The 12140-nt window shown below is 36.2% G+C and overlaps 1 protein-coding gene and 1 long non-coding RNA gene across 2 annotated transcripts; one reads left to right on the top strand and one right to left on the bottom strand.

Moving 5' to 3' along the window:
- Positions 1 to 3391: 3391 nt before the first annotated feature.
- LOC130472031 (uncharacterized) lies at positions 3392 to 3874 on the bottom strand. Its single transcript, XM_056842440.1, has one exon. The coding sequence runs from the start codon at positions 3872 to 3874 to the stop codon at positions 3392 to 3394; it is 483 nt and encodes a 160-aa protein (XP_056698418.1).
- Positions 3875 to 9473: 5599 nt separating this feature from the next.
- On the top strand, positions 9474 to 11039 carry LOC130459444 (uncharacterized). Its single transcript, XR_008918842.1, has 2 exons — positions 9474 to 9565; positions 10774 to 11039. It is a non-coding gene; the product is annotated as an uncharacterized lncRNA (long non-coding RNA).
- The last annotated feature ends 1101 nt before the right edge of the window (positions 11040 to 12140 follow it).

The following is a 12140-nucleotide window of genomic DNA, read 5'->3' as shown; positions in this document are numbered from 1 at the left end:
GCAGCTGGTAGAAATATTAATGATAGATGGTTCATAGATATGCAACTATTAGTACAATCAACGAAATCCGACTCATTCACAATACTTCTTCATGGTGTTGTATCAATAAGGTTTATCGACTAAGAGTTCCAAAATATATTTTCTATCAAGATTATATAGTCTATATAATAAAAAGGAGGAAAATGAAAAACAGAAATTTGAAACAACAATGAGGAAAATTGTGATGATAAATTCAATTTAATGAACTTCGGATATGAAACTAATAAAATAGTTATTTGAAAATACATGAATAATGATGTCCATTGAAAAGAAGAGCAAAATATAGGTACCTATCAAAGAAAATGAAGAGAGCTATAAGTAAGCGTTTGTTTGGTTCAAATTGGAATTAAATCTCACAAGAAGTTTATTTTTATGGGAAAATTACTTCCCTTTTGAATTCTTAAGAAATTGCTAACATTTATTTAGTTGGCATAAGACATCCACACTTCCTAGGGGATGTTTGGTTGCAAATAAATAGAGAGAGAGTGTGTGAGTTCCTATGGAGCATATATGGCAAGTCTTTTCGTTGACATGAAATGACATAATGGGAAATAGAACTTTTTTGGAAAGTTGAAGTTCTCATGGAAAATGACTTACCTACCGTACACTTGGTAAGTCACATTTCCATGTCGATTATCATGAAGTATAATTGTCCAAGTTTAACCAAATATCATCAAGTTATTTCCTAAAGAAGTTACCAAGGGAATTAACTTCCCATTAAATGAAACTTCCCATGAAAGACTAATACCCAAGTAAACCAAACAAGCTCTAAGAATTCACATGAGAATTGTGATTGGGTAGGCTACTTCCTATGTCCCATTGTACTTCCAAACTTTCAAGGAAGTTTCACTTCCTCATTTCACCTCATGTCAACTAAAAAACATTCTGATTATGAAATGTCCAATTCCTAGGAAGTCACACTTCCACCTCTAATTATCTACAACCAAACGACATTCTAAAAAGATATAGAGAAAAAAAGAAATGCTGATTTCAAAAAAGATTATGAAATTTTAAAAGGCTAACACATGACAAATGGTATGAATTATTTGATGTTTTAAAATATTACTCCCTTCGTCCCTTAATACTCGCACCGCTTTCCTTTTCAAGTTGTCCCTTATTACTTGCACCGCTTCTATAAATGAAATTTTTTACTAATATTATATTATTTCTCAAACTTACCTACTATCCCACCTACACCCCTACTCCGAGGGCGGCGTGCCCCATATCAGATATGTTTTTACAAAAACATATCACCCCACTAAATGACAAAATAGAGATAAGACAAACATTGAAACATGTGCCATTTTTCAAAGAACATATGCCATTTTTCCAAAAACAGATGCCATTTTGGAAAAATGGATTCCATTTTGGAAAAATGGATTCCATTTTGGAAAAATGGATGCCATTTTGGAAAAATGGATTCCATTTTGGAAAAATGGATGCCATTTTTAAAAAACGATTTTAAAAAACGGATGTCATTTTCCAAAAAAATTTGATTTTGTCCTTTAGCGTTTGTCTTTAGCCTATTTTGTTGTTTAGTGGGGTGATATGTTTTTGTAAAAACATATATGAGATGAATTTATATTTCCCCCTACTCCCTACAAAAAAAATCATTTAAAAATTCACATCCCCTTCTCACCACTTTCCACCCCTTACACATTTCCCACTAACTATATTAAAAAAATATCCCACTATCAACTAACGCTCATTAAATTAATAAGTCAATTCAAGTGTCTTAAACTACGTATGCACCGGTCAAACCGGTGCGAGTATTAAGGGACGGAGGGAGTACTCCGTAGTGCAGAGATAGATAACCAAATACAAATACAAATACAAATACAAGTACACAATACTACCACACTACACATTTAATTTTTATTGGGAAAAAAAGGGATTTTTATTCAACGCCCTATTCGGTTAAAAACGCCCCAAATTTTTACGTGAAAGTGCGATCCTGCCCTTTAAAATTAAATTGATCCCCCCCTCCCTCATCACCCTTTCCTCCTTCTCTGCTCCTTCCTTCCCTCCCCCCTTCTTCCCCCAGTAGCCTAGCAGTTGGGCCGGCACCACCTCAGCCGAACCCCGGTCGGATTTGTTCAACCTTCTTCTCGCCGCCCACCACATCTTTCTTGCTGCCACCTTTTTTTTAATTTTTTTTAATTTTTATTACTGGTGTAATATTTCTGTTTATATTATTTAATTTTTGTTGATTTTATCATTTTCGATTTAATTTGTTTTATTTTTATTATTTAATTTTCTGTTTTTATTTTGATTTTTCAATATAATTATTTTGGTTGATTATAATTTATTATGTTAACGAAGAATCGAATATAATCCGCATATTTATTTTTCGTGAAATTCTTTTATAAATGTTAGGGATTATTATTATTTATAAATGTTAGAAAATATTATTAAATTATTAGCGATAAACAATAAATATACATCATAATTTCTAGAAATTTCTAAAATCACTAACATAATTTCTAAAATAACGATACACAAAAAAATCATTCCAAATACATATTTATGAGGCCCGTCCGGTGTCGTTTTTTGTTTTTTAAAACTAAAACCAAAATAAGAAAACCACAAAAAGCAATTTTCAATTTTTTTTTGCCAGTTTGCAAAATTAACATGATTATAACTTTATAAGTATGATTATTTTTTAGTTTATGATTCAATATAAATATATGACTTATAAAGAGTAGAACCTAGCTCTATAGTGGTGGTTCAAAGTCTGCTAGGAGACTTAAAATCTAGCTCTCCAAATTATCATATTGTTCGAAGATGTCATGAGATGGTCCGAAGGCAAGAGTGGAAGGTTGTGGTTCAACATTGCTATCGAGAAGCTAATAGAGAGGCAGATTGGCTAGCAAACTACGATGTGGGTCTCAACCCCAAGCTAGTCATCATGGAGGCGGCCCCGATGGGTCTTCGAACCATTTTATTGGAGGAATTGGGTGGGGTGGCAATGCTTCGACGTGTGCCTGCTATTGCAGCTCGAGGCTAGGTGGTTTGTTAGCTTGCAGTTGTGTTTCGTTTCTGTCCTTAATTTTGTTTTTCGTATTTTCTTTCCTAGTGTAATTTCCTTTTCTTTTAATGGAATGACTCCTCTCTTACACCAAAAAATAAATAAACAAAAGGTCTTGCGCGCATAAGGTGTACAATAAATTTATTGTACACCAAGATAACTTTAACCTTTTTTTTGTAACTTTTTTTTTTTTTGGCAAATAATGATGAGCTTTATTTACCAAGTAATCAGAGTGTTAACAAACTCTGAAAACACCAACTGTCCAACAGACACAACCAAACACCTAGCTAACCAACACAAGCTAGCTAATGAGCACAGAGGCTACTACTGACATCTACACTCAACATTAAACATTATGTTGCTAACAACAGTCTTAACTGGATCAACATGATCCCTAAAGACCTTAGCATTTCTTTGCAACCAAATACAATAAACAGACTCAATGAAAGCTATACTATACTTGCAAGCTTGCTTCTGTGTGCTTCTGCTTTTCTTCACTGCAATCTGAACTTCCTCATGCCAAGGCAACACAGTTCTATTCACACCTAAAGAAAGCAGAACCTGCTTCCAAATCTCCTGAGAATAGGAGCAAGAGAAGAAAAGGTGCTCCAAGTTTTCATTTTCCACCTGACACAGACCACAAATACCATCAATATTCAGCTGCCATCTTATCAATCTGTCTTTTGTAGCAAGTCTGTTCTGCACTGCTAGCCACACAATGAAGGTGCTCTTTGGACTAGCATGGCTATTACAAATCAATCTCTTCCATCTCACCTGAGCTCCAACTGGATGAAGAAACTTGTACATTTTCTGAATTCTGAATTTACCAGCTTGCACAAACTGATCCACTCAATTTGCCTGCAGAAATACTTCTCTATTATGCCAAATTTTCCTTAATGACCAAGTTAAACCATTAGGAATTGGCATAGTCCAGAAGTCTCTATGCTGAATGTAATAAGCATGAATCCACCTCACCCAAAGCCTATCCTGCTTCAAAGCTAAAGCCCAACAGTGTTTCAAAACTGCTGCTTTATTCCACACAGTTAGATCTTTAAGATTCCACCCTCCACAACTCTTAGGGAAACACAATTGCTCCCAAGAGATAGAAGCTTTCCTAGAATCTGCATCAGCACCAGTCCACAAGAAACATCTACAAATTCTCTGAATCTCCTTCATTACCTTTTTAGGCATAACAAAAATCTGACACCAGTAGAGCTGAATACCAAAAAGTACAGATTTCACCAGTTGCAGCCTACCTGCATAGGAAAGGAACTTAGAAGTCCAGCTCTTAATTATAGCAACAGTTCTATCAATGAGAGGCTTGCAGTCTGTGAAGGAGAGCTTCCTAGTTGTAAGAGGGACACCCAAGTATCTGAAAGGGAAAGAACCCTTAGGAACCCCAATTGAGCTAACAATACTGGAAGCAACATGATCAGAAACACCTGCCAAATAAACTTCACTTTTGTGCAAATTAGCTTCCAAACCAGAAGCCAAAGAAAACTTGGTAAAAGCATCAAAAAGAGCTTTCACAGCACCCTCATCAGCTCTGGAGAACATCAACAAATCATCAGCAAACATCATATGGGTGAGATCCAACTTTTTGCATCTAGGATGATAAGAGAAGTTAGTATCTTCAGCAAGAGCAGCAAGACACCTTGACAGATATTCCATACCCAAAGCAAACAAATAAGGTGAAATGGGATCACCTTGTCTCAACCCTTTCTTTGCAGGAATTGGTTTAGTGGGACAACCATTTATCAGAATGGAATAAGAAACAGAATAGAGGCACTGCATCACCCAATTCACAAACTTCATAGGGAATCCTAGCTCTGACAGCATGGTTTTCAAGAAAGGCCACTCTAAGGAATCATAGGCTTTTTTCAGATCCACCTTGATCATACACCTAGGAGAAACATGTTTTCTAGAATAGCACTTCACCAACTCACAAGCCAGCAAAATATTATCAGAAATGGATCTACCAGGGATGAAACCAGATTGAGAACAATTTACCACTGTACCAATAACACCTTGCATTCTAGCAGTAAGAATTTTGGAGATAATTTTGTAAACAACTGAGCAGCAAGCAATTGGCCTAAAATCCTTCACACAAGAGGCATTCTGAATCTTAGGAACCAAAGTAACTGAAGTGTTGTTCACTTGCTTTAACATCACCCCAGTTCTGAAAAACTCTCTTACTGCTTCATAAACATCAGCTTTCACAATCTCCCAAGCTTTAAGAAAGAACAAACTATTGAAACCATCAAGCCCAGGGGCTTTATTGATATCAATACCTTTGATAGCTTCATCAATTTCTGCATCTGAAACAGGAACCACCAACATTTCTGCATCAGCAGCAGACAGCTGCTTCCCTTTCCTAACCACTCCAACATCCACACCCATCAATGAGCTAGCTGCAGTACCAATCAACTTCTTATAGAAAGAGCTAACTTCTTCCTGAATTTCCTGAGTAGTGCTAAGCTTCTTCCCATAATCATCATACAAAATATCAATGTTATTCCTAGCTATCCTCTCCTTCATTGCACTGAAAAAGAATTTAGAGTTAGAATCACCTACTTGCAACCACTGAATTCTTGCTTTCTGTCTATATGCACTCTCCTGAATATGCAAAAACTTCTTAAGAGTCTCGCTACAATCCCTCTCACTTTGTTGCACACTACTATCAGTAGGGCAAGAAGCTAACTGGATCTGAATTTGACCCAAATCAGCCCTTAACCCCTCAATTCTCTCATCAAGCTTAGCAAAATCTTTATGATGTAACTCCTTCAATCCTTGCTTTACTGCTTTCAGCTTAGTCCACACCTTGAACATGGCTCCACCCCTTGGACAAGACACATCCCATCCCTTTTTAACTACATCAAGGAACAGAACATGATCAGCCATATAGTTAAAAAATTTAAAGGGTCTACTCCCCCCTCCCATATGAATATTGCAAGACATAACCAGAGGTGAGTGATCAGATATTCCTGGAGGAAAATAATCCACCACAGCATCAACAAACTTAGAATGCCACAAAGCATTAGCAATGGCCCTATCTATTCTGGAACAGATTCTCAAGTTACCTTGCCCCTTATTGCTCCAAGAATAGTAACTCCCACAACTCTTAAGCTCAGCCAACCCTGCAGCATCCATACAGCTATCAAAATCCTTAGTTTCCCCTTCTGTAACTGCATTGCCATTTACTCTATCAGCAGCTAATAAAACTGCATTGAAATCCCCCATGACAAGCCAAGGACAATTAACAGTACTACTGAAAGTAGTGATCTCTCTCCACATTGGTCTTCTAGTATCAACAGAGTGCAAACCATACACAGCTGAAAATAAAGCATCAAACAAGCCATTCTTAGTAGCAACATGACAGTGAACACAAAATTCAGTTTTTTGGATAAGCTGAACTGACACCAATGCATGCTTCCAACCAATCCATATCCTTCCCCTAGGAGAGTGCTCATAATTCATAATCCACTGCCACCCAACCCCTATTTTCTTCTGGATTTTACAACTATTCTTCTCCTGAACTTTAGTTTCTAACAAAGCTACAACACTAATGTTATTACTAGCTAAAAACTTCTTTATTTCAACTACTTTAATGGGATCATTCAATCCCCTCACATTCCAGGTACTAATATTCATGGTGGATCAATTGGGAATTCCACTCCATCACTACCAGCAACCAATTCCTCCCCATTCAAATGGACTTCAGCAAGCCCCACAGTCTGAGCTGGAGTTCTAATATCTCTTCTTCTCCTTGAAACAACTCTCCACCCTTCATCAAGCACTGGAGCAATTGGAGTAAAAGGCTTATCATAAACAGATAACTCTCCATTCTCCCCATCATCCTCTTGTACAGCATCATTAGCAGTCAACTCATCAGTAGTTTGTGGTTCAACATTTGGTTGCACTGCTTTAGGTTTCCACACCTTCACAACCTTCTTTCTCTGAACATCAGCTGGCCTAAATCTTGTGGTATTGACTCTTGTCTGAGTACAGTCATGCCCCACAATCTTACACTTCTGGCAATAAGGTGGTAGCCATTCAAACTCAACCACCTGTTTAACAATGTTACCCATAGGGTCCTGAATCTGCACAGATTTAGGCAAGTCACCAGTTACATCCACCTCAATAAGAATTCGAGCAAATGAAATTCTTTGCTGTTTAGAAGTACATTCATCAGCATATAGAGGATCTCCAAGCAAACTCCCTATTCTGCTCAATGAATCACCCCCCCAACAGCTCAATGGTAAGTTAGGCAACCTAATCCACACTACTACAGAAATGTCATTTTATAGCGTTTTTTTAATAGCGCTTTTACCTCTTCCGCTATTAAATGTATTATTTTTAACATATTATAGCGCTTATTTTATAACCGCTGTCATATGCACAACTTATTATAGGGCTCCATGTTAAACCGCTATTAAAACCTAAAAGAAAAATAAATATATAAAAAAAATAAAAACTAAAAAAACCCTATGGGAAACAAATAAAACCGCTCAGCAGCTTCGTTTCTCGTTTCTTCCCTTCTTATCTTTTACTCATAACCTTTGCTTCTCACTTTCAAGTCTCAAGACTCCTGATCATCGAAGCGGTGAAACTCAATCACCCTAAACCCTTCACAAGGCAACGCTTCCCTTGTCACTGAAAGAGTGCGACATCGAGTTTGAGAATGGGCGGTTGAATTACTGGGTTCTTGTTTTTCATTGTGAGAATGGGCGGTTGAATTACTTAGAATCAATCTTCATTGTAGCGCACAAGAAGGCTAAGCTCGAAAATGGCGTCAAAGGAATATCCATTTCTGTCGATATATACAACTGTGGATTTTTGTATACTCTCCTTTTCTCTCTCCTAATTTTGCGTTTGCGATTATGGTTTCAAATCTTATTTTCATTTGAAGTTTTTAAATTGAACGCTCGTGTGCTTGATTTTGGTTGCATATTGATTTGGAGGAGTCAATTCTGTTGGAATTGATATTTGATTACAATTTTGTTGCTTAATCTTGGATTTTGTGCACTTGATTAATTTTTTGAGTTGCGAATTGATTGAGAAATAGTATAATTGTTTGTTAATCTAAAAATTAAACTGATTTTACACGAATTAGTTACTATTTAAAGTACTACCGTAGTGAAAAACTAGCTAGAATCAGTTTCCTAGAAAAAACATATTGAAGATTAAAGTTCTCTAGTGTGTATGTCCAATTTTCTATTTTACTCCAAATACATGTCCTGTAGTTTTGATAATGTGATTGCCATTGACAAAAAAATCGCATTTCTGTTAGACCTCATTAATGAAATAGCAGTAAAGTAACTAGTGATAACCAAATATCGCGTTCTCTTGTGCCTCATGATCGAAACAGTAGTAATGACTAATGAGTATAAGGAACAAAATCACATTTCAATTTCATTAGATCTCATGAATGAAATTGGAGTCATGAGTACAAGTACGACCGAAAATCATATTTCAAAAACCCCATGAGGCCATATGTAACTATTTCATAATTTTATTGATATTACCTAAACTAGTCAAAGGGACTTAATAAGTATTGCAGCTGTTTTTGGCATGAATGGATGAAGCCTTGACAGATTCTAGAATTGACGTTTGGATTATTGGCTACTTTCATTTGTTCTTACACTATAGTCCAAGGCGAATTTGATGCATTAAGTTCCAGTTCATGTCAATTTTGTTATGCCTAATAAAGTGATAACAAGTGAGTTTCGCACTGGTGCTATTTTTTTCCTGTACAGAATGTCCCTCGGTCTTACTGTATATGAGATTTGGAAGGAAAGAAACCAATGGAGATTCCATAAATGTTTTCAGACTTGACATCAGATTCTGCAGATGATTCAGATCAGCGCTCATATCAGAATTTTACAGAAGGGGAAAAACTGCAGACTTTCTGTACTCGTTAATCTTTTATGTAGTATTAGTGCTCCTCTATGCATTTTGGTTGCTCTTCTAGTGTGTGCCTCTATTCTGCTAGCTACTGCTAACTGCAGGGTACTGCTTTGAGGGGAGGCCTGTTGGCTTGCTACTGTTATCTGTGCAGGCTGATCTATTGTACAGATGCTTGTTTTTGCTATGTTTAGGCTAGGTGCAGCTTCTCTGCACAGGATGGGTGCTGCTGCTTATGTTGTTACGCTTCTTTGCACAGGTTGGGTGTTTCTTTGTTGCTTCTACTTCTGTTCTGTTGCAGTTGATGTTATGTGTTAGTTTTGCAGGCTGTGATGCCTTTTTTTTGTAGTGTTTCTGGTGTTTCTTTGTTTGGTACTTCTTGTATTCTCTACATTTGGGTAATAAAAATTTTATTTACCAAAAACAAAATTGGTGCTATTTTCTGTCTGCCTAGCTATTAGATGTCTAACATGTGTTTATATTTGGTTATGTATTCAGAACTGTGTATAATGTAAGCATGCCGACAAGCTGGCCAGCGGATTCATTGGATGTTGTATGAGGCAACTTTTCAAGATCGTGGGACAACCTTGATGTGTGAGTATTTATTTATTAGTTATAACTATATTTTCTCTATGGAAGTTCCTTAATTGTGAATCTGTAAACTGATAATTGTAATTCACAATTGAGAGGAAGTCAAAGATCATAAAGTAGAGAGAGAAAGGAGTTGGAGAACGGATTTGAGTTCCATAATAACCAGTAGCAAATATCTAGAGAAGCCATGATGTTTGGAAATCATGGTATATGTTTTCTTACTTAGAGAGGTTGTTCTATTGGACCAACGTAACTATGTTGTCAAAATCAGAAGCACTTATAAAGTTATAATTGACTTTGCTGCAGCATGGTACTATTAGTAGCAAACTGCAGATTCTTGACCATGGCCTCTTCCTTTTTTTGAGGCCATAGCCTGCTAGTTCTTGTACTAGTGTATCGATCTGTCCCATAACTCTCTTGCATGACTAATCCCTGCAGAGGTATGGCATTACTGCCAGATAACCTTGCTATTCTCTCATACATAATTTTTTGTTGAAAACTTTTTACGCTGTTCCGCAGATTAAGCAATAATATATTTACATTTAAACATCATGCAAGGAAGTCCATATAAACCACTGTTATCTAATATCTAATATCTTTTGCACATATCCAGATATCCTCTTACATACCAAAAGCTTTAACTGAACAGAACATCTAATGCACAAATACAAGTTAGCAAAGTTTTTCACAACAACTACAATCATACATGTTTTTCATATTAACAACAACCCATTGATAATGCAATATACAGAAAAATACAAACACATCAAAGTTCTATAGCTGAAGAACTCTGTAATATTTTGTTATGCCTGTGAAGAACTTGAGACCTTACCTCAATGTATGCTTTGAGTTTAGAAACTCGCTTCTCTAACATCTTTCCTTGTGCTTCCATGAGTAACAATTAGGTAGATGTGTTGTTTCTTTACTCTACAATTGTCATCTATTTTGGATACTTTTGTATGTTTGAAACTGTAAATCTAAGTGGACTTTTGCTTTCTTATATGGCACTTATGTAGACGAAACTTATGTAAATATATTTTTTCAATATAATGCTTATGGTAATGCTAATTCTTTCTCACTTAACTTTTTCCCTTCTATATATATATATATATATATATATATATATATATATATATATATATATATGAATATCTTATATCTTATAATATGTATGAATATCTTATATCTCGTTATTTTGCAATACTTTTCAGATTTTCCAAGTTATAACAAAGAGCAGATTGACGAAGTAAGAACTCAATGGGTGCACCATGTTGTCTAACAACTGTATATTAGCTCGGTTACGTTGAATGAACCAATAATTGTACAGTTGTATTAATTAATGTATGTTGCGTAGTTTAATGTTTGTGTTCTTATTTTAGAACATCTCTATGTAATCGGTTTTATTAGGTTGACGTACAATTGAAAATTCTTTATAATGAGGTGTGGAAATTAATATACGATTATTTTTACTCTTCAATATATGGTGTTATTTTGAAATATGTATAATCATTTTGTGGTATAAAATGAAATATAATTCGGCTACCAAATTATAAAATAATAAAATATCACTTTAATAGCGCTTTATATACCTATGCTATTATAAAATTATTTAAAGTTGGCGGGAAAATCTTTAACAGCACACCTTTAATAGCGCTTACAATGTGCTATAAAAGAAACATTTGATTTATTCTAATAATACTTTTGATAGCGCTTTTGAAAAGCGCTATTAAATGTAACTTTTACTTTTAATAGCGGAGCCATCAACAGCGCTTCAAGAAGCGCTGTAAAAGGCAAAAATAAGCGCTATTAAAAGCATTTTCTGGCGTAGTGCCACACTGGTACTACCCTCAATATTTCCTCCTGGAAATTAAAACTTGTTGTCCAAGGTTTAACAATCATAGGTTTGCCAAAGAACATATGAGGACCAGCCACCAGAACTGATTCCTTATCCTTCTTTGACTGGAATCTGATTACAAAATAGCCCTCATCATGGAGGAAAATCTGAGGTTTACCCACTTGGTGCCATTCTTTTGCAATGAATCTCAAAATAGACCCAATCGAAGGTTTTTCCCCAACTACATACATGACAACTGCATTTCCCCATAGATCATTCATTTTTTGTATCTCATGCTTATCAAGTACAGCTATGGGTTTACCATCACAGACTGTGGGAGCAATAAAATTCAACGCAAAACCTTTAGAAGGGAGTGAACTACCTTTAAATAGACTCACCCATGGTTTTGGTTCCATATCCAATCGCCTTTGAGCTGGCTGCGCACCATTCATCTCACACTCTGTTTCTGTACGGACATCCTCTGTTTTCTGGGCTGGATCTACACCTGGGTTCTCCTTCATCACACTCTGGTGGTGCATTTCCTTGAGTGCAACATTAACACTTCTCACCAGGAGGTCCACCCTATCCTTTCCCACCACCATTCGATGGCTATCTTCGTAAAACTCTTCCAGAGCTTCAACCAGCGATGGCGGTCGATTTACATCAGTACGCACTGACCGCGACCAACCAGCCAAGTCCTGGTAAGCTTGAGAGTTGTCTAGACGTTCCATTGACGGCAGCACA

The sequence above is a fragment of the Spinacia oleracea genome, chromosome 4 (assembly GCF_020520425.1).
Source record: "Spinacia oleracea cultivar Varoflay chromosome 4, BTI_SOV_V1, whole genome shotgun sequence".
Lineage (NCBI taxonomy): Eukaryota > Viridiplantae > Streptophyta > Magnoliopsida > Caryophyllales > Amaranthaceae > Spinacia > Spinacia oleracea.
The sequence above is the reverse complement of the archived record's forward strand: the minus strand, read 5'-3'. Positions and strand labels throughout refer to the sequence as shown.

Coding starts and splice junctions, on each gene's coding strand:
- LOC130472031 (XM_056842440.1), bottom strand. CDS start 3,874: ATGTACAAGTTTCTTCATCCAGTTGGAGCTCAGGTGAGATGGAAGAGA.